The following is a 23,991-nucleotide window of genomic DNA, read 5'->3' on the forward strand; positions in this document are numbered from 1 at the left end:
GCGGGGTTTGGGCTCGACCCCTCCCCCCTCCCCTCACCGTCTCCGCCGCCGCTCCGGCTCCGGCACTTCCGCGTCCGAGAGCGCGCGGCTCGCCAGCCAATGGGAAACGGCAGGGAGAGGGGAACGACCAATAGGAGTGAAGGGGCGGGATCACAAGGAGGGAAGGGGGCGTGGCGCTGCAGCAGGCCCCGTCCCCTGCCGGCCGGCCTGGGGGGAAGGCGGGAACTGCGTGAGGGGCGGCGGGCCGGGGGTGTTTCTATGGACCCAAATTCCTGTGGATTTGCGTGTTTTTCCATGGTCCCAAAGCCCTATGGATCCTGGAGTGTGTGTCCCCATGGACCCAAATCCTAGTGGATTCACACGTGTTTCCATGAACCCAAATTCCTTGGAATTTGCATGTGTTTCCACGGTCCCAAATCCCTATGGATCCTGGAGCGTGTGTCCTCCTGGACCCAGATCCCTAAGGATTCGTGTGTGTCCCCATGGTGCCACGTCCCTGTGGATCTGTGTGTGTATTCCCATGGGTCAAAATCTCTATATATCTGTAAATTTGTGCTCCCATGGACCAATGCCCCTATGGATCCATGTGTGTCCTAATGGACCCAAATCCCAATGGATTCACATGTATTTCCACGAACCCATGTCCCTGTGTCCTTATAGATCCATGGGTGTATCTCCATGGACCCAAATCCCTGTGGACCCGTGTGTGTCCCCATGGCATGGCCCTGTGACCCATGTCCCTATGGATCCATGTGTGTGTCCCCATGGACCCAAATCCCTGTGGACTCACCTGTGTTTCCACAGACCCAAATCCCTTGGAATTTGCATGTGTTTCCACAGTCCCATATCCCTATGGATCCTGGAGTGTGTGTCCCCATGGACCCAAATCCCTAAGGATTCCTTAATCTGTGTCCCTGAATCTGATCCCTGAATTGTAAATACACAAGTCCCTGTGTATCTGGGGTTTGTGTCCCCATAGACCCAAATCCCAATGATTTCACATGTGTTTCCATGGACCCAAATCCCAATGGATTTGCAAGCGTTTCCATGGTCCCAAAGCCCTGTGGATCCTGGAGTGTGTGCCCCCATGGACCCAAATCCCTATGGACTCACATGTATATCCATGGACCCAAATCCCTGTGGATCCCTGAATGTGTGTCCCCATGGACCCAAGGCCCTGTGTATCCAGGGTGTGTGTCCCCATGGACCCAAATCCTTGGGATTCGCATGTGTTTCCATGGTCCTAAAGTCCCATGGATCCTGTTGTGTCTGCCCCTGTGGACCCAAATTCCTATGGACTCGTGTATCATAATGGACCCAAATTCTAATGTGTCTTTCCATGGGCCCAAATCCCTGTGGATTTGTGTGTGTTTCTGTGGACCCAAAGCCCTATGGATCCCTGAATCTGCATCCCCATGGACCCCAGCCCCTCTGTATCTGGGGTGTGTGTCCCCATGGACCCAAATCCCCATGGACCCATGTGTGTTTCCATGGACCCCAAGCCCTATGGATTTGTGTGTGTCCCCATGGTGCCACGTCCCTATGGACTGATATGTGTGCTCCCATGGACCCAAATCCCTATGGATCCATGAATTCGTGTCCCCATGGACCCAAATCCCTATGGACCCATGTGTGTCCCCATGGCATGGCCCTGTGATCCTGCACAGCTGTGTGTCCTCAGAGCCCTCTCCCCATGGCCTCATGCCCCCATTGCCCTGTGTCCCTACAACCTTGTACCCATTGTCCCCGTGTCCCTCTGCCTTGTGTCCTTCCTGGGTGGCCCTGCCTGCCACAACACCCCCCAGGTGTCCCCACTGCTGCTGGGACAAGGGTGACACACTGGAGCTGGGACTACCAAGCCACCTCCCGGGGGACATCACCCACCCTGGGGACATCGAGGTGGCAGCAGAGCAGGGAGGGGACACCAAGTCACAGCAGCAGGGTATAAATATTGGCTAAATAGATTTATTTTCATACAAAGAATACACAGGGTTCCCCTGCCGGGACACCCCGACCCCAGGGGACACCCCAAGATGTCCCCAGCCACCGTCAGGCTGGCCACCACCTCAGCTGGCTTTACTGGCAGGATCTGTCCCCATTCCCAGAGTTTGGTGACAACTCTGGGTCACCTTGGGGACATCCCTGTCCCCTCTGGGGCCACATTGCTGCCTGTATTTACCAGGTGCCTGCTCAGGGCACCCTGTCACAGGCCACTCTGCCTTGTGGGACAGCCCCAGACTTGGTCCCCTGCTCCCCTGGTCCCATGCTGGGACACCTCTGGACATTTTGGGGTCCCCCTTGTGCCCTAATACTGTGGCTGGTACAGACACTCCCTCCCCCCACGCCATATGTACACGCTGGATAAAAGAAGAAAATACAGGTATTTATAGCAGGGGAGCAAAATACCCCCCTAAACCCCCCAGAAGTGTCCCCTGTGTCCCCATCCTGGTGCCTCACCACCAGCCAGTCCTGACACCTGTGCCCAGGATGGAGGTGGCTGGTCCTGCCCCATCCTGGGCCAGCTGGGCCCCTGTGCCTCAGTTTCCCCATTGGTCATGGGGCTGCCATGGGATGGTGGGACATTGAGAATGTTGGGTGAGGAAGAGCCACTGTGGCCACCTTGTGGGGACAAGGACGTGGCCATGAGCCCCAGGGAACGTGGGATGAAGCTGGAGGCACCTGGGATTGAAGCCAGAGCATCTCACCTCCCGCCTCACCCCCGTCACAGGCACAGCTACCCAAGGCCCCCTTCCATCCCCGAATTTGTCACACTGCTGTCACCCAGCCCTGGGCGTGGTGGGAGGTCCGGATGTGGCCACCCCACCTCTCTTTGTGGCAGGAGAGGAGGTGGCTGGGGGAGCTCCTCAGCTCTGAGTCCCTCCAGCTCAGCTGCGTTTGGTGACCATCTGCCGGTCCCTCTTCTTCTTCTCCATCAACCTGGTGGGGAGCAGGGTGGTGGCCTTAGGGACCTTCCCCAAGAGGGGCGTCCCAAAGCCACAGGGAGGGGACAAACTCACTTGCGGTTGCGGACTTCAGTGAGCTCCATGAGCCGCTCCTGGGCTGCCCGGAGCTCGTCCAGGCGCTGCTGGTAGCGGGAATCGCAGCCGTTGGTGCGCTCGTAGCTGGAGACCTGGCTGGAGAGCTCGCTGGCACGGTCCCGCAGCTGCTGGATGGACGAGTAGAGGTTCTCCTCATCTTCCTCCTGCTCCAAAACAAGTGTGTGAGGATGGTGTGGTGGGCAGGTCATCCCAAAAAGTTGGTTCTCCCTGTTCCAGGTTTCCCAAGCTGCCTGGGCCACCTGCCTTGGCGTTGATGATTTCGATGTGGATGAGGAGGGAGGCGAGCTCCAGGTCCTCGGTGTAGCTGTTCTTCAACGGCACCGACCGATAGCCTGGACACAACATCACAACACGAGCTCAGCACCACAGCAGGGTCCAAGCCCCTCACCATGGCCAGGACCCCAGGGAGATAAAGATGATGATTGCAGGGGTTTGAACTAGAAGAATTTTAGAGGTCCCTTTCCACCCAAACCCTGCTATGACTCCATGACTTAATGATGGAGGTCATGATGATGATGATGACAATGCAGGAGAGTTGGACTCAATGACTTTTAGTAGCCCCTTCCTACTCAAACCCTTCATGATTCCATGATCTATGGCAGAGATGATGAAGATGATGGTTGAAGGGAATTTGGACTGGACAACCTGTAAAAGCCCCTTCCAACCCAAACTTTTCTATGATTCCATGACTCAGTGATGGAGATCATGATGATGAGAATTTCAGGAAGGTCCCTTTCAACCCAAACCCTTCTGTGATTCCATGACTATGATGGAGATGATGACAATGATGATGATGATGATAGAAAGACCATACCTGTTTTGAGGCCCTTGACAGGGAAGGTGGCTTGTGCCAAGAAGTTGGGGTCACTGAACATGTCCTCCTCATACACCACAAAGCGAAGGAAGGCAAACTCCGGGTTGTTGATATCGAAGACAAACTGCTTGAAGAGCCAGACGGGGTTGAAGCCGTTATCAGCTGTGGGAGAGAGTGCAAAACCCGGCCCCATCACCCACACGTCCTCTCAAGAGGATGACAGAGGGCAGAGTCAGGGCTGTCCCTAAGAGTGGGGACATCACCTGTGTGGTCTCTCACCTACGACATCTGTCTTGTTCTTGCTGTTGTCATACTCGGAGCCGCAAACCTCCACCTCCACAAAGGGGCACACGATGCTCCTCCCGTTCTTGGGCAGGTGCCGGGCACCGAGGATCTGTGGGAGAAAGGGGAGGAAGAAGAGGGTGAGGTCTGGCCACACTGGATGAAGAAGAACTCCCAAGAGTAACAAGCTCCATGGAGCAAATACGTAGCTGGAACAAGTAAATACCACCCCTGGTTGACCCAAAAATAAGGAAGGAGTTCCCATCTTGATGGTGGCCACCTCAAGGTGGTCTTGCAGTCCTTGCACACTTGCCTGCAACTGGACTGTGATGGGCTCCACAATCTTCAGGCTGTTCTTGTCGAAGGGGTCGAAGGTCTCGTCCCTCATGATGTCCGGCTGCAGGACGTAGCCGCTGCGGCCACCGAGCATGAAGAGCGCCTGGTTCAGCTGCATCGGTTTGTCTGTGGCCGTGGGGACAGAGCAGATATGAGCATGGGGCTCAGGAACCTTCCCAAGGTCCTTGGTTAGAGGGTCCTACCCTGCAAACTCAACTAAGAGTCCCCAGCTGTGGTTGGAGGAGGGATGCAGCTGAGTTTTGCATGAATCACCCAAGGATTGCATGGATATATCATCATCAGGATGAGGACAAAGACTTGAGAGCATCCAAACCTCCCTTGTCCCCACCAGGATAAGGACAAAGGTTGGAGAGATCTTTTAAACCACCCCCTGCATCCCCATCAGGATGAGACATGGGATGGAGAGCATCCAAACCACCTCCTGTGTCTCCATCAGGATGAGGACAAAGCTTGGAAAGATCATCCAAACCACCTCCTGTGTTTCCATCAGGATGAGGACAAAGCTTGGAGAGATCATCCAAACCACCTCCTGTGCCTCCAGCAGGATGAGGACAAAGCTTGGAGAGATCATCCAAACCACCTCCTATGTTCCCATCAGGATGAGGAAAAGGCTGAAGAGCATCCAAACCACTCATGCCCCCATGAGGATGGAGACAAAGGTTGGAGAGATCACCCAAACCACCTCCAACACGACGACCCAGGGCAGAATCATTGGGAATGGGAATTTTGAGACAACCTTCGGGGGTGAGCCCAACAACAACCCCAGGAGCAGGATTTACCGGGAGTCTGGAAGTTGAGGGCCACGAGCTGGCTCCCACAGATCCACATGGGCAGTGGGTCATAGTTGGAGGAGTCCAGGCGCTGTCCCTTGGGGTAGATGCGGCTCAGCTGGCGGCGGTTGTACTGCAGGAACTTCTTGCCCTTGCTGCGGTTGGCGTATTTCTCCGCCTTGGTCTCGGGGAAGGAGGACATGTCCCGGTAACACGCCTTGTCCGTGCCAATTTCTGCAAGCACCAAGTGTCCATCAGGGAAGGATTGAGACCTGGATAGTTCTTCCCACCTGTCTCTTTCCATGCTTCATGCCTTTATCCCACCTCTCCAGGACTTACTGTCCTCATCGAACGGCACCGGCCGGCAATACACGACCAGCTCCGAGAGCTCCAGGGCGATCTTCTTCCTCCGCTCCATGATCTTCCCCTCTTGCATCTGCACCAGGAAAAACAGGAGCTGCAAGTCTCCCCCCAGACTCTTCCTTTGGAGATATGAGGAACAATCTCCAAGAGAAAGGGACCATCCAGCCCCGTCCTCTGCATCCCCTCACCCTGGCGTCGGCGTTCTGCGTGGCCTCCCGGATCTTGGCCACCCACTCGCTGAGTTCCTCCTGCGTGTCTGCGGCCACGTCCAGCGACTGGGCTGCGTGGGACATCTGCTGGGAATGGATGGTGAAGACAAATGGTTTGGAGCTCCTCCCGTCTTTGGAGATAACTATAAGGACATCAGAGGGGGGCTTTACTCGAAGACATTCCCAACGGATGGCTCTGTGGAGCAAACGAAACCTCAGCGGTCCCGCTCCCGGGCCCCCACCAGCCCCTCCTGGCACCCCACCATCCATCAGGATCTTCCTCCTGTGAGGATCCCATTTTTTTCAATGTGTGGCTTCAGCTTTCCATGCTGAAACACGCCCTTGGAATCAAGGGAAAATGTCCCCTGAATCATCTGGACATCCCAATTCCTCCAAATTCCCCCGAAATCCATAAGTAGGGACACTCACCGACGTGGCAGGATGGGACATCGATGAAGCCCTTCAGGAAGTTCCCCAGGGGGCTGTTTTCTGATGACTGCAAGAGAGGAAGGAAGAGGTAAAATGGGGTAGGCCTGTGGGTTACAGGCAGCCACCACCCAGCCCTCTGAGCCGGACAAATCTGAGGAAAAGAAGGGAAAAAACATCCAGGAGCATCACCCCAAGAGCTGGGTTGGAGTAGGACCAGGAGCATCCCCCAGATTCTGGATGCAAGTCTGGGCTGGTACAGGGCTGGGAGCATCCCCCAGATTCAGGATAAAGGTCTGGGTTGGAACAGGACCAAGAGCATGCCCCGACTCTGTGGGACCAGGAGCATCCCCCAGATTCTGGATAAGGGTCTGGGCTGATGAAAGGCTGGGAGCATCCTCCAGTTTCCAGGAAAGGATCCAAGCTGGAGTGTGGCCAACATTATTACCCAGCCTCCAGACAGAGATCAGGGCTGGAACAGGACTGGGAGCATCCTCCAGCTTCTAATAAACTGTCTACATGGGAGTGGGGCCAAGAACATCCCTCAGCCTCCAGATAAGAATCTGGACTGGAGCAGGAGCACAATCATCCCCCAGCCTCAGGGTAAGGGTCTGGGCTGGAGAGGACCAGGAACATTCCTCAGCCACTGGATAAGGATCTGGGCTTGTACAAGATTTAGAGTATCCTGCAGCTTCCAGAAATGGGTCCAAGCTGGAGTAGGGCTGGGGGCATCCCACAGCTTCTGGATAAAGATATGGGCTGGAAAAGGACATGGGGCATTTCCCAAGTCCCAGAAATAGGTCCAAGTTGGAATAGGGCCAGGAACATTCCCCAGACCCTGGATAAGGGTCTAGGCTGGAGCAAAACCATGAGCATCCCCCAGCCTGTGGATAAGGATCCAAGCTGGATCAGTATTGTGAGCATCTCCCAGACTCAGGATAAGGATCTGGATTTGGTCAAGGCTCTTGGGACCCTCCCGTGTCCTCACTCCCAGGATCCCAGAGAGGTGTCACTCACAGCCTCATCCTGCTCCTGTGCCTGGGTGCCGACGATCTCCTCCACGTAGTTGGCCGGGAACCAGAGCTGCTTCTTGCCCCCGTAGTCCCCCCGCCACCTGCAAGGGGTGAGAGGATCAAGGAGAGCGGACAGATTTTGGGGAGGGGGGGGCAGGGGTGTCCCTGCTGCATGCGGTGCCAGGGGGTGGTCGGAGAAAGGGTGGGGGGACAGAGAAGGAGGCTGAGTTAAAACCCGCTGTGGGAATACCCGGGCTGTCCCCTCCACCTCCCGCCCACGGTGACACCCAAGTGACAGCTCTCACCAGCCACCGTCCTGCTTGTCCACGTTGTGGATGATGGCCTGCTTGCAGAATGACAGCTCGTCCTCCCGTTGTGCTTTGTAGTCATACAGAGCCTTCACCGTGCACTGGGGACACCGGGAAGAGGGACACGTGTGTCACCACCCAGCGCCTGGTGACACACCCAGCCCAGCCCCTTGAGGCCCTATAGCGGAGTGTGGGGGATCCTGACCCCAAATCATGGCATCACAGAATGTTAAGGGGTTGGAATGGACCTTAAAGGTCATCACATTCCAACCCATTCCACCATGGGCAGAGACACCTTCCACCAGATGCTCCAAGCTCCATCCAGCCTGGCCTTGGGCACTTCCAGGGATGGGCCATTCACAACTTCTCTATTCCAGTATCTCACCACCCTCACAGTAAAACATCTAACCTGAATTTCCTCCATTTTGTATCCATTACTCCTTGACCTATCTGCAGTTCCTGGCAAAAAGTCCCTCTCCAGCTTCCACTGGGATGGGTTAGAGGGGACAGGAGAGCTGGAGGTGCCTGTGGTCCTGCAAGATCACCACATTCAGAGCAGATCAGGTTCCTTTTTTGGGATCCCCAGTGGTTTCTTCTGGTGCACTCAAGGGTTAATCCTCTGATATTACCACAATCTCTGGAAAAAACCCCTCTGGCTTCAGTTTTCCTCTGTGTGATATTACCTTGCTGCAAAGGGACCATTAAGGCAGCAGCAATGCTGGACCATGGGATTGTAGAATCACAGGAAAGGAACCTTAGGGCTCTAGTCCAGCCTCTTCCAGGGTCAACTCCAAAATCCGTCCAGTCACAAAAACCCCCAGGGATGGAGACTGAGTCAACTCCAAGAACAACCAAGTCTCAAAAACCTCTGAGGATGGAGACTGCACCACCTGGGAGCTGACCCTAGACCTGCTTTTTAAGGGTTTCCCGGGGAAAAGGGGTTTCCTTGCTGTTGGGGCAAACTTCTGCCAGGTCCCTGCTCCAGGCTAGGGTCTCTCCAGCCCTGTCCCCCACTACAATTTGACAATGCTGTCACTGGAGCTCAGACTGTCCCCAGGTGATGGTGATTTGGCTGGGTCCACTCCAGCATCACTTGAGGGTCAAAGAAACGGAGCACAACTCAACCATTTCTCTGGTCAGCCATGCTGGGAGGTGTGGATCTGAGGAGGGACCAACCAGGAACCCCAGCACTTGAATTGTCATATCCCACCACCCACCACCTCCCCAGGACACCAGCTGGGCCCCTTACCCTGGCCATTGGCATCTTGTTGGCCTCTACGTAGAAATGAGGAGTCCGCACCTCATACAGGGCTCCATAGTCCAGTTCCTGCAAGGAGAAATACCTGAGGGGGTCACCTGGCTGTGGGCAGGACTATGAGGGGATGAGATGAGGTGGAGTGGGATCGAATACCCCCTTGCAACTTATTGGAAAAGGGAATTATGGTGGAGTTTTAATGCTGGGTGATGACAGTGGAACGAGCTTGGCCAGTTCTGGTTGGGCTCCACCAAAATTCTGGAAGAAGGTGGAGCTGAGGATGGGGCTTGGTTTCCTATGGCACAGAACCCCCACCATCCATAATTGCTGGGAGAACTCACAGTGGTGCCCATCTTCTCTAGTGTCTCCTCGTTGATGGGGTAGCGCAGTTTCATCTTGCGGTACAGCGGGTGCTTCTCGTAGTAGCTGATGAGGTCCACGAGGCTCTCGAACTCGGCCGAGCTGCCCAGCATGAAGAGCCGCCCTTCCTGCTGGATGCGGCAGTGCTTGATCTTCCCCTCCGCCCTGGGGCCAGGAGAGACGGGAATGGGATGAGTGAGGGGTGGCCAAATCCTGGCTCCATGATGGGGATGGGCGGGAGGTGATGCTTGGGGATGCCACCAAGGTGACCACCCCGAGGATGTCACAGAGAGGGTCTCCCCTTCATGACACATGTCCCACTGTGTCACCCACAGCAAACCCTGCCACCTAGCTCGAGGTCACAACAGATAGGTTATCACAAATCCTCAGCTTGGCCAAGCCCAAGTGGCCTTGTGGTGGCCCTACTCACCGGAAGGAGATGGCGTAGGAGTTGGGCTCGCTGCGCTTCCGCACCAGGAACGCTCCATCCCGCGGGACCCGCATCAGCATGTGCTCGGCCTGGAGACGCGTCAAGCTGGCGTGGTACCACCTGCCCAGGGAGAACATGGACACTGGGGGCTGGCATCGGCATCTCCACACCCTGCTGGGGCTGGAGGAGGCTGGTGGACCCATGGGATCGAGGGGATGGGGATTGGAAGGATCCTCACTCTTTGCTCTCGTGCGCGTTGGGTTGGGGGACGGGGTCGGTGAGGCGCATCTCGAACTCGTTGCAGCGCAGCGGCACCTCCCGGTAGTGGCAGATGAGGCTGTAGAGGCTGTCGAAGACCAGGTTGTCTGTCAGGTAGAACTTGGTGGCCCCAGCCTCCTGCCTCGAGTGGATCCGGCAGTGCTGCACCCGGCTGGACCTCCTGCCATGGGGGTGAGAGAAAGCCAAGTCAATCTGGGTCTACATCTCCATCATCCCACACTTTGGGGTCTACGAGCTGCACAAAAAGGTGACATTTCCCCCAAAAAAGCCATTCCAGCCACCAAACCAGGCACTGACTGGAGGGTCACCCAGGGAAGGGTGGGATCCTGCCTCCCTGCTGGAGCTCCTACCAGAAGGAGAGGGTGTAGTCGCCCACGAAGGTCTCGCTCTCGCGCACCAGGAAGGTGCCGTCCTTGCCGCCCGTCTCGGTGCAGTACTCGTGCAGCAGCTTCTCTGCAATCTGTCGCCCGTCACGGCCACCTCCGAGCTTGCCGTGGAACCACTTCTCCGTGAAGTGCAGCTCGTTGTTGTTGAACTCCTGCAAGTTCATCCCAAAGTGGGTGTTGTCACCCTGTCACCCTCCCCACGGAGCTGTCGTCTTGCCCTGTGGGCGCGTCCTGCCCCTCACGCACCTCCTTCTGCTCCACCTCCTCTTCATCCTCGTTGAACTGGTAGCGGGATGTCTCCTCTGAGTAGTAAATCTTGTTGCTTGTCAGGACAAAATAATGAGGGCTCCAGGTCTGGGAAGGAGGAAGAGCATTGGTGGGGCAAGGAAGAGGATGACAGGGAGGGATGGAGCTTTGGGATGGGGTTTTTAATCCCCTTCTTCCCCCTCACAGTATCTCAGTGGTCTAAGAGAGCCCATCCCAAACCCCACTGTCTGACAGATCCCACTCATCCCCTGAGGGCCTCACTTACGTGGTCAATGGGGTCTTCAAGGTAGAGAATTCCATTCTTGATGGAGTTGCTGATGTCGTTCTCTGAGTAACTGGCGGTGGAGACCTCCTCGTACAGGTTCCCTTCGACCAGTTTCTTGTGCTGAGAGACACCCAGGGAGGGGAGCTCAGTGGTGGCCATGGGTCACACTGACCTCCCAAGCCTCAGGATCAACCTCCCACAGATGCCTTCTCACCATCCCTTGCTCCCCTTGACCATATCTTGGTGTAGAGCCCGACACAATCTGTGTCCCTCCTGCAAAGAGGGGTTTTGCCTGCTCCACACCTTGATTAGGATTTTCTTCTTGAGCTGGGTGGGCGAGGGCAACTCATCGGCATTGATGTCCACTGGCTTGGTGAGGAGCATGTCCCCAAAAACCTTCTTGAAGTGGCAGGCCATGTTCCTCTGCTGGACAATGCTGCAGTGGTCTTCAATGGAGAGGATGATAGGGAACCTGGAGCAAGCAGGTAGGAATGGTGGCCTCAGATGAAGTTGAGGGAGATTCTCCCAGAATTCAGAGATCATTGGGGGAGCTGGGGCTTACTCAGAGGTGACGAAGGCGTGCTCCTTGATCGTGTGCAGCACATCCAGGAATTTGATCTTGGAGGTGAGCGTGTGGCCGTGGTAGATGATGGGGAGATCATCTGGGCCGTCCCAGCAGTCCACTGAGAAGGAAAACACCTTGGTTAATTCATGTTTGCCACCAACTACATGCTAGAAACCATTTTTTGAGAATCAAAATGACAGGGAAAGATCCTCTGTCCTGGTGGCATGCGATGGGGCTGGGGAATGGTCTGTTTGATGGGACATGAGGGGTTCCAGCATCCCTGTGAAGGGCTGGAGGGACTCACACTCAATACAGCGGCAGCCCATCCGCAGGCACCGGGCGTACGCCTCCAGGGAGGACTCACTGGAGAACTGGTCTCCTGTCAGGTACCTGCAGAGGAGAGACAAGGATGATGGGATGCTCATGGATGTCCCTGAGGAACGCCCATGCGAGGGAAAATTCCTTACGTGTTGTGGGATGAGGAGATCCAGTACTGGGACAAGGGGTGGTTCATCTCCTCAGGCACCACACGCTCGTACTTAGCATCCATCACCATGTTTTCCTTGGAGAAGAGGTATGTGAGGAACTGGTGGGGGGAGAAGCAGAGAGGTCAGAGCCTGATGGTGCTGGGGAGGTCCCTGTGGGGACACTGTGTGGGGCCACCCACCTCATCCAGCTGGAAGGAGGGCTCCGACGCGTCGTTGGAGCTCTCCTTGAGGTAGGAGCACATGTAGTCCCGCACCACGCCCACGTCACTGGCCCAGGATTCCTGGGATGCAAACATGGCTGTTGTTAGGGGGGGAACTGGGCTGGAGCATCCCATGTGGGTTCCTTAGGCTGCAGAGTTCTCAGGGAAACCCCACCTTCTGGTCATGCAGCAGGAACTTCTGGAAGTCGTAGAGGGACACTTGGCACAGCTCAGGGCGGTCCACATTCCTGGGACAAGGAGCAGCCACCAGTGAGGAGCAGGAGAACGAGTTGGGATAGATCCCATGGCAGAGGCCATTAGTGCCCATCTGCAGCTTAGCCCCCCCATGACCCCCATTCCTACCAGTCCCCCATTCCAGACAACACTGGAATGTGCAGCATTGTCCAAGGATACTGGGAGAAGGGCAGGGTGAAATGTCCCTACATCCCTGGCAGCTGCCCCATCTCCCATCCCTTCCCACCCCTTCTCCCATTTCTGCTCCTATCCTTGCTTCCATCCCAGCTCCCATCATTGCTCCCATCCCTTCTGCACCCATGTTCCCATCCCTTCTGCACCCATATTCCCATCCCTTCTCCCATCCCAGCTCCCATCACTGCTCCCATCCCTTCTGCACCCATATTCCCATCCCCTCTCCCATCCCTACTCCCATCCCTTCTCCCATTCCCATCCCCATTCCCATTCTCTGCTGTGCCCCACAGCCTGGCTGTATTTCCCACTTTACAGATCCAACTCTTGGAATATTGACTGGGATGGGAGCTGGGATCTCACCGCAAGGGGAAGGAGAGCTCCAGCTGCTCAATGACCTGGAAGGCAGAGAAGGAGTCCAGGCTTAGCTGGAGGGGGACACATCCCACCACGATGGGGATATCTGGGAGGCCAAAACATGGATCTTACCGACTTCTGGGCATCAAACATCAGGTTTTTGTAGAACTGGATGAAGTGGGAGAAAGTCATCTCATTCCTGGCTTCCACTTCCTGTGGGAGACAGGGCTGGATGAGAGTGGGGCCACTCCATTGGAACCAGGGACCACCACGGTGGCCCAGCCCATGTGGGGCAGGTTGAAGAGCATTTCCCTCGTGGCTGGGATGTCCAGAGGGTCCTTACCACGAGTTTATCCCGCAGGAATCTCATGTTGGGAACACGGTAGTTGACCTGGGGCAGCATCGCCTTCAGGTCCTTCACCGTGATGCTGCCAGAGGGAAAACCAGAGTCAGGGTACTGCCAGATCCCTGGATGAGTCTCAGCTCCCAACACCAAATGTCCCACCCAAATCTTGGTGCCTGGCATAGAGATCCTACCCTCCTGGCCTGTGGATCCCTGCAGTGGCACAGGACCCAGGGAAACTGTGCATGTCTCATTCTGGAAGGTGTCCAAGGCCAGGCTGGATGGGGCTTGGAGCAACCTGGTCTAGTGGAAGGTGGAACTAGATGATTTTTAATGTCCTTTCCAACTCAAACCATTCCACGATTCCATGTTTCTGAGATTAATTACGTAATGTCTGGCACGAGTGTGAGTAGAGGGACAAGGAGAGGAAGTGCATCCAAGAACCAACTGGGCATTTTTAAGACATCATCCTGCTTGGAGGTGACGCCCATTCCCATACCCACAATAATTTAAGTCCATATGCCCTTGGTTTTGGAGTTTTACTGTCCTGGGAAGATAATTGTGGGCTGCATTAATGGCCTATCCCCTCTGGCACTGGTGAAAATGGGGCATTGGGGATGGATCCCAATGGTCCTCACAGTCACAAGGATGTGACCTGCATCCAATCTCTGATTTTTGGCGTCTTCAAGCATCCCAAAAACCCTGGTGCTCCCTTGTCCCACAAACTTCACCCCTAGCCTGGCTCAACCTCCAGATTTGGGATGCAACAGGGGGAATATGGTTCTGTCCAGCTGAACCCACTGTGCTGGTGGCTCACCTGCCTTCCCTGGCCCGGTCCATCCCATCAAACTGCTTCCGTAGCCACCTGGGAAGGAAAGGATGGACAGAGGGTGCTCAATCCCAAAGAGGCCCAAGCCCAGGGCACGTTTTCTTCCCAAAACAGGGACCAGGAAATGAGATCTGCTGGTCCTTCCTCACCTCTCGATCTGCAGTGGGGTCTGGGCTCTCTGGGTGTCAGCCACCAGCCAGTTGAGCCCCGTTATCCATAGGTTGATGTCCTCCTCGCAGAAAGCTGTTGGAGGAAGAGGAGGGTGATGAGGTTGGGATGGGGATGACGGGATGTTGGGAAGGGGGTGGGACCCCGAGGATGGACACAGGGAATGTGCAGGGACCCAACTCACCAGCCACACTGAGGGTCCGCAGCCTGAAGTCCATCCCGTAGAGGATGATGAAGCACATGGTGAAGTCCAGCTTGCGAGCGTCCTCGGGGTAGCGCTCGAAATCCCGGGAATTCTTCCCCAGGCGGATCTCCTTGATCTCCCGAATGTCGACTGCGGGGAGAGAGGAACACAAAACTGTCCCCTGCCACCACAGCCTCATGTGAGTGGTTCAGGGAAGTGGGAATTCCAGGGGGACATGAGTCCTCTGGAGAACCCTGTTGCCAGGATGGGATACCCTCAGGAGTGTGTGATGGAATTATGGAATTGTAGGTGCTGTGGCCATGTGGCTTTGAGGGTGACATGTCCCCAGTGTCCTCCAGTGATGTGCAATGGCATCATGGGTAAGGCAGGTCCATTCAGAGAACCATGATCCCAAGATGGGATGTCCCTGTGGCACTGCCCATTGGAGTGCGATGGCACCTGGGTGTAATGGCCTTGTGTTCTCTAGGGATCTGTATCCCAGGATGTCCCCAAGATGGGGTCCCTGCAGTGTTGCTACAGCTGTGTGTGAGGACCAGGATGACATAGCCACGTGTTGTCCAGGATTTGTGTCCCAGGATGTCCCCAGGACAGGGTGTCCCTACAGTGCTGCTACAGCTGAGTGCACCACCATGGATGCCATGGCCACGTGTCCTCCAGGGAATCGTGTCCCCAGGATGAGGTGACTCCATGGCACTGCCCATTGGAGTGGGATGGCACCAGGGTGCCACGGCCTTGTGTCCTCTAGGATGTCCCCAAGATGGGGTCCCAGCAGTGTTGCTACAGCTGTGTGAGAGGACCAGAATGACACAGCTGCCTGTTCTCCAGGGATCCGTGTCCCAGGATGTCCCCAAGATGGGGTCCCTGCAGTGTTGCTACAGCTGTGTGAGAGGACCAGGATGACATAGCCATGTGTCCTCCAGGGACCTGTGTCCCAGGATGTCCCCAAGATGGGGTGTCCGTGCAGTGCTGCTGCAGCTGAGCGCACCACCATGGCCATGTATCCTCCAGGGAATTGTGTCCCCAGGATGGGGTGTCTCCAGCTGCCCGCTAGAGTGGGATGGCACCAGGATGACATAGCCACGTGTTCTCCAGGGATCTGTGTCCCAGGATGTCCCCAGGATGCAGTGTCCCTGCAGTGCTGCTGCTGCTGATGCACCACCATGGATGCCATGGCCACGTGTCCTCCAGGGAATCGTGTCCCCAGGATGGGCTGTCTCCATGGCACTGCCCATCGGAGTGGGATGGCACCAGGGTGTCATGGCCTTGTGTCCTCCAGGGATCTGTGTCCCAGGATGTCCCCAGGATGGGGTGTCCCAGGATGTCCCCAGGATGGGGTCCCTGTAGCTGTGTGAGAGGACCAGGATGACATAGTCACGTGTCCTCCAGGGATCTGTGTCCCAGGATGTCCCCAGGATGAGGTCCCTGCAATGTTCCTGCAGCTGAGTGACAACACCACAGATGCCACGGAAAAGTCTCATCCAGGGATCTGTGTCCCAAGGACAGGGTGTCCCTGCAGCCCTGCCTCCATGTGCCTGGTGGCCCCCATCCCTGTGTGTCCTCCAGGAACTCGTGTCCCCAGGACGTGGCATCCCAGCAGCGCTGCCCACTCTTTTCCCAGCTTTGTGGCTGCCACGCGTCCTCCAGGCTCATCCCACCCATCCCAACCAGCAAATCTCCAGCCACCTTGTTCTCCCCAAGCCAGACCCTGCGCTGGGATAGGCTGAGCTCGTGTTTTCCTTGGAGAGCTCTTCCCAAAAGTGGCAATTTGGAGCCCTGGCAGCCGGGACCGCAGGGCGTTGCTTTCCTGCTGCTCTGCTCCCTCATTATCCCGCTAAATAAAGCTCCAACAGCGGCGGCAGGGCCGGGTTTCCGGACCACGCTCTTCCTCACTGCTACTCCACCAAGGGATATTTCCAATTTTCCCAGCGGACACATCCCACTGGGAGCAAGAATAATAACATAATATTAGGAACAACACACAAAATTGTTCTTGATCCCACAACTGTCACCCCCCAGGCAGATTTGTCCTCTGGGAACGAGCCACCGACACCGGAAAGGGCTTTGTGTGACCCAGGGCGGCCGGACCACCTCGCCAGGGGTATTGTCCTGCCGAGGAAATGGGTCATTTCCCGGAGAATTTCCAGCCCGGCTGCGTTTCCGATGTGGTGGTGGGGAAGGCTGCAGACGTGCCTTGGTGGAAACCCTCGGCCGAATCCGAAGCGGGGGGATCCAAAGGGGAGAGAAAAGCTGAATGCAGGGAGGAATAAGGGATGGGGGGAGGAATTGGGCTGATTAAGCAAGAAAAGAGGGGAAGAATAGTTTTTCTTGGCGGAAAAGCTCCAGGAAACAGTGGAGGCTTTATCCAGCCTTCTTTTGCTGGATGAGCGCAAGCCAAATTTCACGGATCAGGGTGGGATTTTAGCACAAGTGACACAGAGGAGCTCTGCACCTCAGCACGAGCTTTGTTTTGGGACAGGATCTCAAGGAAAGAAACTCAGTTGTCATTGCATGGCTCCCATGGCTCAGAGCAAACCTTCTTCCATAAGAACAGGCAGATTTTGAGGATAAAAATGGGTTTATAGGTTAAAAAGCAGCCACTCGACCCCAAACCTGCCCATCCACAGGGTGCCAAGAAGTGGTGAGGAGCCAGTGGCCACCAGGGCTTTGCTGACAAGTTGCAATGCGGCTACTCCTTGGATTTAACCCCTCCAGGACCTGGCCTTGCACCCGAACTCTGGGAGCCATTCCTAATTCCAGGAATGGTTTGTGTTGGAAGGAACATTAAAGATCATCTCATTTCAACCCCTGCCATGGGTAGGGACACCTTCCACTATCCCAGGTTGCTCCAAGCCCTGGCCTTGGACACTTCCAGGGATCCAGAAGCAGCCACAGCTCCTCTGAGCAATCTGTGCCAGGGTCTCACCACCCTCACAAGGAAGAATTTCTTCCCAATATCCCATGTATCCCTGTCCTCTGGCAGTGGGAAGCCATTCCCTGTGTCCTGTCCCTCCATCCCTTGTCCCAAGTCCCTCTCCAGCTCTCCTGGAGCCCCTTCAGGCCCTGGAAGGGGCTCTGAGGTCTCCCTGGATCTGTCTTTTCTCCAGGCTGGACATTCCCAGCTTTCCAGAGCAGAGGGGCTCCATCCCTTGCAGCATCTCCATGGCTCCCTCTGGACTCACTCCAGCATCTCCATCCTGCTCTTGGACCCCAGAGCTGGAGGCAGCTCTGCAGGTCTCAGGGGCAGAGGGCAGAATTCCCATTTTCCTGCTGCCTATGCTGTGGGATGAACATGGGGAATTTCTGGGCTGCCAGCAGCAGTTTTTCACCCACTAACACTCCTTCTCCCCCAGGGCAAACAGCCCATTCCCATGGAAAACCAGGGGAAAAGGGAGCGGCGAGGGGCTGCACAATGCACCCGAGCAGCAGCTTCCTGGAAACCACATCTGCAGCGGATTTGCCTCGATCCTGTCAGAACTCTGTCTCCAAACTCCTCCCCGCATTGTCTCCATTGTCCTGGGCGATTAAAACACTCTGGAAGTCGGTTCCAGCTGCGAAAATCCCTTTTCTTTTCTAATGCAAAGCGAGCGGCGTGGTGCAAAAAAAAAAAAAGATTTGGAATGGTGGGGAGATGATGGAGAAGCAGGTCCTGCCCGGTGCGATTTTAGGGATGCTGAGAGGCTGGGAGATTTTTTCGGGCATTAAGAGGGGAGCAAAGGGGTTGGAGGGAAAGGTTGTGCTGGGAATTCCTGCTGGCCTGGGCTGGGGTCATCCCTTCTTGCAGGATGTGGCAGCTCAGACCTCCTGGACAGGGGAAATTGGAAAACCGTGTCCTGCCGGGATCCTGCGGTGTGGTTTAAAACCTGGAATAAAATATTTTCTCCTTGTCCAACAGTGATAAATCCCAACTAGGTTTTCTCCTCCTAATTCCAATTATTTGCCATTAACAAGGCTGGAGGTGTCATCAAACCACCTCTCCAAAATCCTCTTGGATTTTTCACGCTGCCTTCACCCCCCTTTCCTTTCATTTCTTGTAAAAATCCTTTTTTTCGGGCTGTTTTCCACCAGATTCCTCGCACTGGGAAGTGGGGTCTGCTGAGGGCGACGACCTGGAAGCCCTCCAGGATGAGGTTAATCTTGGAGGCCATGCTCCAAGGCATTCCCAGGCATGGACAGGATCCCAGGCGTGGACACATGGACACGTGTCCAGAGGCTGCTTAACAAAGCGTGTAATTATCCTGGGGGTCCAGGGGAGAGGCAGGATCCGTGTCCTGGCCCTGACAGCCCCTAACAGAGACATCAGCACTTCCCACTAATCCCTCTGGCTCGAAGGGGGGGATTTAAAATGGTCTGGGCAGGCGGGAGGTCTGGGAGATCCCAATGATTCCATAAAATCAGAGAGAGTGGGAAGAGAGGGATGGAGCAGGGGGTGAGGATGCTCCAGCCCAGTACAGGATGGGGATTTCTCCCACTCCAGACTAGGAAAAGTGAATGGTGGGACGGGATGGCAGGATTGCACGTTTCCAGAAGGATTTGAATCCTTTTTTCATCCTTCTGGATGACCTTGGAGGATGCCTGCTCATTCCTATGGGGGAGATTGGGCTGTTGTTTGGGAAAAGACAGATCCTAAGGCTCCAGAGGGGAAACTGAGGCACAGCATCTGAGCAACCTGAGATCCTGACCTGGCAGTGCACAGAGCTTCCGGAAAAAACAAGGAGCTGGAAATGCATTATTTCCATGACTGGATAACAAGTTCCTCTCCATGAGGACCTAAAATACCTCTCCAAAACTGGGTGCCCTTCCTCCCATCACCTTCTGCTCCCACAGATCTGCTCCTGTATCCAGAAAATCCAGACAAGCATGGATCCTGCTCATGCCTGTGCCCAGCTCTGAGTGCCACCCTCCTTTTCCTGGCTCAAATCTGGAATTCCACCTTGGGATCAGCACCTCCAAGCAGGAGCTGAAGCTTCCTGAGGATTTTGTTGGATCTTGCAGAGAATCAGCAGTGGGTGGTGATTTTTACGGGGGGGGGGGGGTCATTGTTGATTTTGGAGGAGCCTCTCCAGGAAAAAGGTACCTCCCAAACCTCTGGAGTGGGTTTTGTCATCACCCAGGTGAGGTGATATTCCAAAACTGATTTCCTTCCCTGCACAGGGATGAGGTGATGGTGTAGCTTCATGGCACCCCAATCTTCCTTCAACTGAATTTTTTTTGCTCAATTAAAGCTTTGAGGTTATGAGCACCAAGACATGGAGCCCCAACAATTCCCACTGTTGGGAGAACATCCCAACAACCTCCTAACCACCACATGGAAGGGTGATTTTTATGGATTCTCCAGTGGGGTTTTGGCGTTAACAAAGCACCATGAGCAGGAACAGGGATGGCTATTCTTTTCCCTCCTTGCCAGGGAGGATATAAATCCATGGGGATGAAACAGAAGCAGCTTGATCCCACAGAAGAACTTCCAAGGTGGGATGGAGGAGGTGAGGGATGCTCAGCCCAGCAGCTCCTGCTTTTATGGGAATCACCCCGTGGCCAGACACCCTGACAAGGTAGGACATTCCATAGGGGTGAATATCCCACCGTGGTAGGACATTCCATAGGGGGGAACATCCCACCGTGGTAGGACATCCCCCTAGGATGGCCAGGAATTCCACAACCAGTCACCTCACCATGGCAGAACACACCATCACATCCAGGCACCCCACAAACTGTCACACCACCACTGTAGGACATCCCACCAAGAGCGAACACCCTATAACCAGTTACTACACCATGGAAGGACATCCCACCACAGCCAGGAGCCCCACAACCCGTTACCCCACCATGGAAGGACATCCCAACACAGCCAGGAATCCCACAACCAGTTACCACACCACTGCAGGACACCTCAACACAGTCAGGCACCCCACAAACAGTTGCCCCACCATGGAAGGACATCCCATCACAGCCAGGAACCCCACAGCCAGTTACCCCATCATGGCTGGGAAACACAGCATGCCCAGAAACTCCCCCAGGGCTGTAGCACACCCCAATAGACCCAGGCACCCCACAACCAATTACCCCACCACTGTAGGAGATCCCACAAAACCCAGGCACCCCAACACATCCAGGCACCCCACAATCAGTCCCCCCATCACAGTATGACATCCCAACACATCCAAGCACCCCACAACCACTCACCCCACTGTGGCAGGACACCCCAACACGCCCAGAACACCCCCAGCCAGTCACCCCAATACTGCTCAGCATCCCACCAGCACATCCCCAGCCCCCCAACACCGCTGCCACTGATACTCGCCTGTCCCCCCAATCCTCCCAGTTCCCCCCAATCCTCCCTGTCCTCCCAATCCTCCCTTGTCCTCCCAATCCTCCTTGTCCCCCCGATACTCACTGTCCCCCTCCACCTTCTCGGGCGTCCGGCTCCAGATGATCTGGCGCGTCTCCAGCTTCACCTGGAAGGTCCTTCTCTCCGGCCTCTGCGACTTCTTCTGGTAGAACAAGGTGAGGACGGTGCCCATCTCCAGGCAGCGCAGGATCCTGCCCATGTCCCCCGGCTCCATCCTGGTGTCCTCCAAGAAGCCATTGACGCTGTTGTGCCTGGCCATGGACATCTTCACTGCTCGGCCATCGCCCGGCGGAGCCGCACAGCCGGGATTGTCTCATGCAGGAGAGGACGAAACCAAAGGGCCGAAAGCTTCCCCTGGGGATTTTTCTGGGATCGCCCCGGGCGTGGGTTTTCCTCTACGGACGAGCGGAGCACGGGCAGGACGCGCAGCCGCCGGGATTGGCGACAGCGGGGAGGAAAAGGCCGGGCTGGAGGTACCGTGACCTTCGTGTCACCAAGGCTGGATCCGGCCCTGGCGCTGGCATCCAGCGGCGCTGGGAAAAGACAACGCCGGCCTTGCTCGCGGATGAGTTTTTGGATGTGGGGAGGAGGAAAAAAAATCCAGCCCCACAGAAAAAAAAAAAAAGGCAAAAAAAAAAAAAAAAAGCCAAGTCACCCCAAAAGTGATGGTGGTGAGGTGGCAAAAATCCTCCTCCTTCCTCCCTCTCTCCCCGGCCTCCGGGCCGAGCGGGGCCGGGGTTTGGGAATGGGGTGTCGGGAGGTGTTGGGGAAGGTTTGGGGAGCAGCGGGATGGCGGTGGGAAGGGATGTGGGATGCGGGGTTGGGGTGGTCGGAGGTGGGTGGGGAGGTGGGATGGGGGGGAAGGGGAGGGGGTTCCCACAGCCCGCCCGCCCGCCGCCCCTTTTTTTTTTCCCCTCTGCTGCTCCTTAATTTCGGGCTGATGAAATGGACGCCCGGAGGAAACTGCAATCACACATGGCCGGAAAGAGATCAGAAAGGAATTTAAAAAAAAAAAAAAAAAAAGATCTTGGAGAAAGGAAAATGCGAGCCGGGGGAGGAGGAGGAGGGGGGGGGTGTTTGTGTGGAAAAGATGGCTGAGGGTGACATCTAGAGGAATTCCAGATGGGAATCGCATTTGGGGGTGGGGGGGGTATCCCAGCACAGGGGGCACCCTGGGATGGGGCTGCATGGGTGGAAAAGTGGGGTTTTTTTGGGGGAAAAAAGGGGTTAAAGGAAAGCAGCTGCCGTGGGTTTAGTTCCTGGCTGTCCCTGAGCTGAGCTGGGAATGAAGCTCCAGGAGGGATCGGGATTGGAATCACTTCAGTCATGAGTTTTGTCCAGCCTCAGCTCGATGGGAAGTGCAGGGTGGTGATGGAACATATGGAGGGAGGGGGGGTGGAAGGCAGCAGGGCACAGGGATTGATGTCACAGCCCCTGTTTTGTCCCTTTGATGGATTCTGGGTGGGAAAAGAGCAGCTGGTGCTCTGGGAATTGTGCAGGGATTTGGGGGAGGCAGAGGGTGAGGGGGAACCAGGATGGGCAGGGGATTCTTTCCTGGCTCCACGCTTTGGGAATTTGGACCAGGAGGGGATTTTGCGGTGCTGGCTCTGCTGGGGAATATTTGGGATCCTAGTGATGGATGCTAAAGGAGATGCTGATCCAGTGATGGACACTCAAGAATTTGGGGATCACAGTGATGGAGGTTCAGGAATCCAGAGATCCATGTCCCAGGTTCATCCCACAGTGTGGGCAGGAGGAAAAGAGGTAATTCTGCCCCTCTGCCCTGCTCAGGTGAGATCCCACCTGTAGAACTTCCTCCAGCCCTGGGGTCCAACAGCAGAAGGATGTGGAGCTGCTGGAGCAGATCCATAGGAGGCCCTGGGGATACTCTGAGGGATGCAGCCCCTCTGCTCTGGAGCCAGGCTGGGAGAGCTGGGAATGTCCAGCCTGGAGAAAAAAAGGCTCCAGGGAGACCTCAGAGCCCCTTCCAGTGCCTGAAGAGGCTCCAGGAGAGCAGGACAGGGACTTGGGACAAGAGGTGGAGTGACAGGACACATGGAATGGCTTCCCACTGTCAGAGGTCAGGGATAGATGGGATATTGAGAAGGAATTATTCCCTTTGAGTGTGATCAGGTGCTGGAATGGAATTTCCAGAGTAGCTGTGGCTGCTCTTGGGTCCCTTGGAAGTGTCCAAGGCCAGGCTGGATTGGGCTTGGAGCAGCCTGGGATAGTGGAAGTTATCCCTGCCTGTGGCAGGAGGTTGGAACTGGATGCCCTTCAAAAATCCCTTCCAATCCAAATTTTTTTGTGATTCCATGACTCCCGTAGGGCCATGGAGCTGGTTTGCACCACCTGGAAGTGGCTCAGTGAGGACTGGGATATTTAGGATTTTACCCTCATGCAGAGAGAGTTGAGAGAGAAAGAGATCTCCATCTTTCCACTGGCTGCCTGCAAATCTCCACTTCCCCAAAGAACCTGGGGACATACAGGGTGGAAAGGAGATCGTGAAGGGATTTTATTTTCCTTCCTTTATCCATGAATTAACTTCTGTTTCCCCCCCTACTCCTCTGGAGCAGAATAAGCTTTTGTTCAGGGCAATAAGCCGCAGAGATAGTGGCTGCTTGTGTTTATGTTTTCCATTTCCAGGCAAATCCCATTTCAGATCCCCCCTGAACGCCGGGCTGGGAACTGAACATCCCAATTGGAGCGAGCTGCGGTGGATGGAGGATCAGAATAGAAGATTGTTTTTCCACATGGGGTTGAGCAGCCGGGGTTTGGCTTCTGATGTCCATCCAAAACACGTGGGTGGGGAAGGAATGCTCTGTTTTCAGTCAGCAATGGAATCACTGGTTTAATTTTAGCCTCTCCGGAGCAAAGCTTGCAGAAAGGAGTTCCCAGAGCAAAGAACCCTAAGGAGAAGAGGAGCTGGAGTCTCCATGTGGCCCCCAGGAATAGTGGTGTGCCCCCAAACCGGTGCTGCTGAGCACCCAAAATTCATGGTTCTTCTTAAAAACCTGGATGTGACTCATCTGTGCAGGTCAGGAGAAGTGTTGGGACATCGTGGAGCTGTTGGGAAGACAAGGAGAAGCCATGGATGTGCCAAGCTCCATCAAAAGGTGCCCCATCAATACACAGGGTGCTTCAGTGGGTGAAATGTCAGGAAAAAATGGTCCCACAAGGAATCAAGCAAGTTGAATTCCCTCTGTGACTTTCGGATGTGC

At 55.5% G+C, this 23,991-nt stretch overlaps 1 protein-coding gene across 1 annotated transcript; it reads right to left on the bottom strand.

The window, feature by feature from the left end:
* Positions 1-1,945: 1,945 nt before the first annotated feature.
* LOC128942100 (1-phosphatidylinositol 4,5-bisphosphate phosphodiesterase gamma-1-like) lies at positions 1,946-21,616 on the bottom strand. Its single transcript, XM_054284384.1, has 32 exons — positions 20,816-21,616; positions 14,404-14,553; positions 14,201-14,294; positions 14,040-14,087; positions 13,223-13,307; positions 13,012-13,092; positions 12,886-12,920; positions 12,272-12,344; positions 12,076-12,177; positions 11,876-11,994; positions 11,713-11,798; positions 11,406-11,526; positions 11,147-11,315; positions 10,844-10,963; positions 10,558-10,665; positions 10,276-10,463; positions 9,885-10,085; positions 9,647-9,766; positions 9,198-9,381; positions 8,851-8,928; positions 7,599-7,702; positions 7,298-7,394; positions 6,284-6,350; positions 5,834-5,997; positions 5,622-5,718; positions 5,292-5,516; positions 4,469-4,617; positions 4,153-4,267; positions 3,874-4,035; positions 3,303-3,391; positions 3,018-3,202; positions 1,946-2,937 (listed from the first exon to the last, which is right to left on the bottom strand). Exons 1-32 carry the CDS (start codon positions 21,033-21,035, stop codon positions 2,886-2,888), a joined length of 3,888 nt encoding a protein of 1,295 aa, XP_054140359.1. The 5' UTR covers positions 21,036-21,616; the 3' UTR covers positions 1,946-2,885.
* Positions 21,617-23,991: the final 2,375 nt, after the last annotated feature.

The sequence above is a fragment of the Melozone crissalis genome, unplaced genomic scaffold, assembly GCF_028551555.1.
Source record: "Melozone crissalis strain CALT ecotype California unplaced genomic scaffold, PUWL_Pcris_2 ptg000002l_1, whole genome shotgun sequence".
NCBI lineage: Eukaryota > Metazoa > Chordata > Aves > Passeriformes > Passerellidae > Melozone > Melozone crissalis.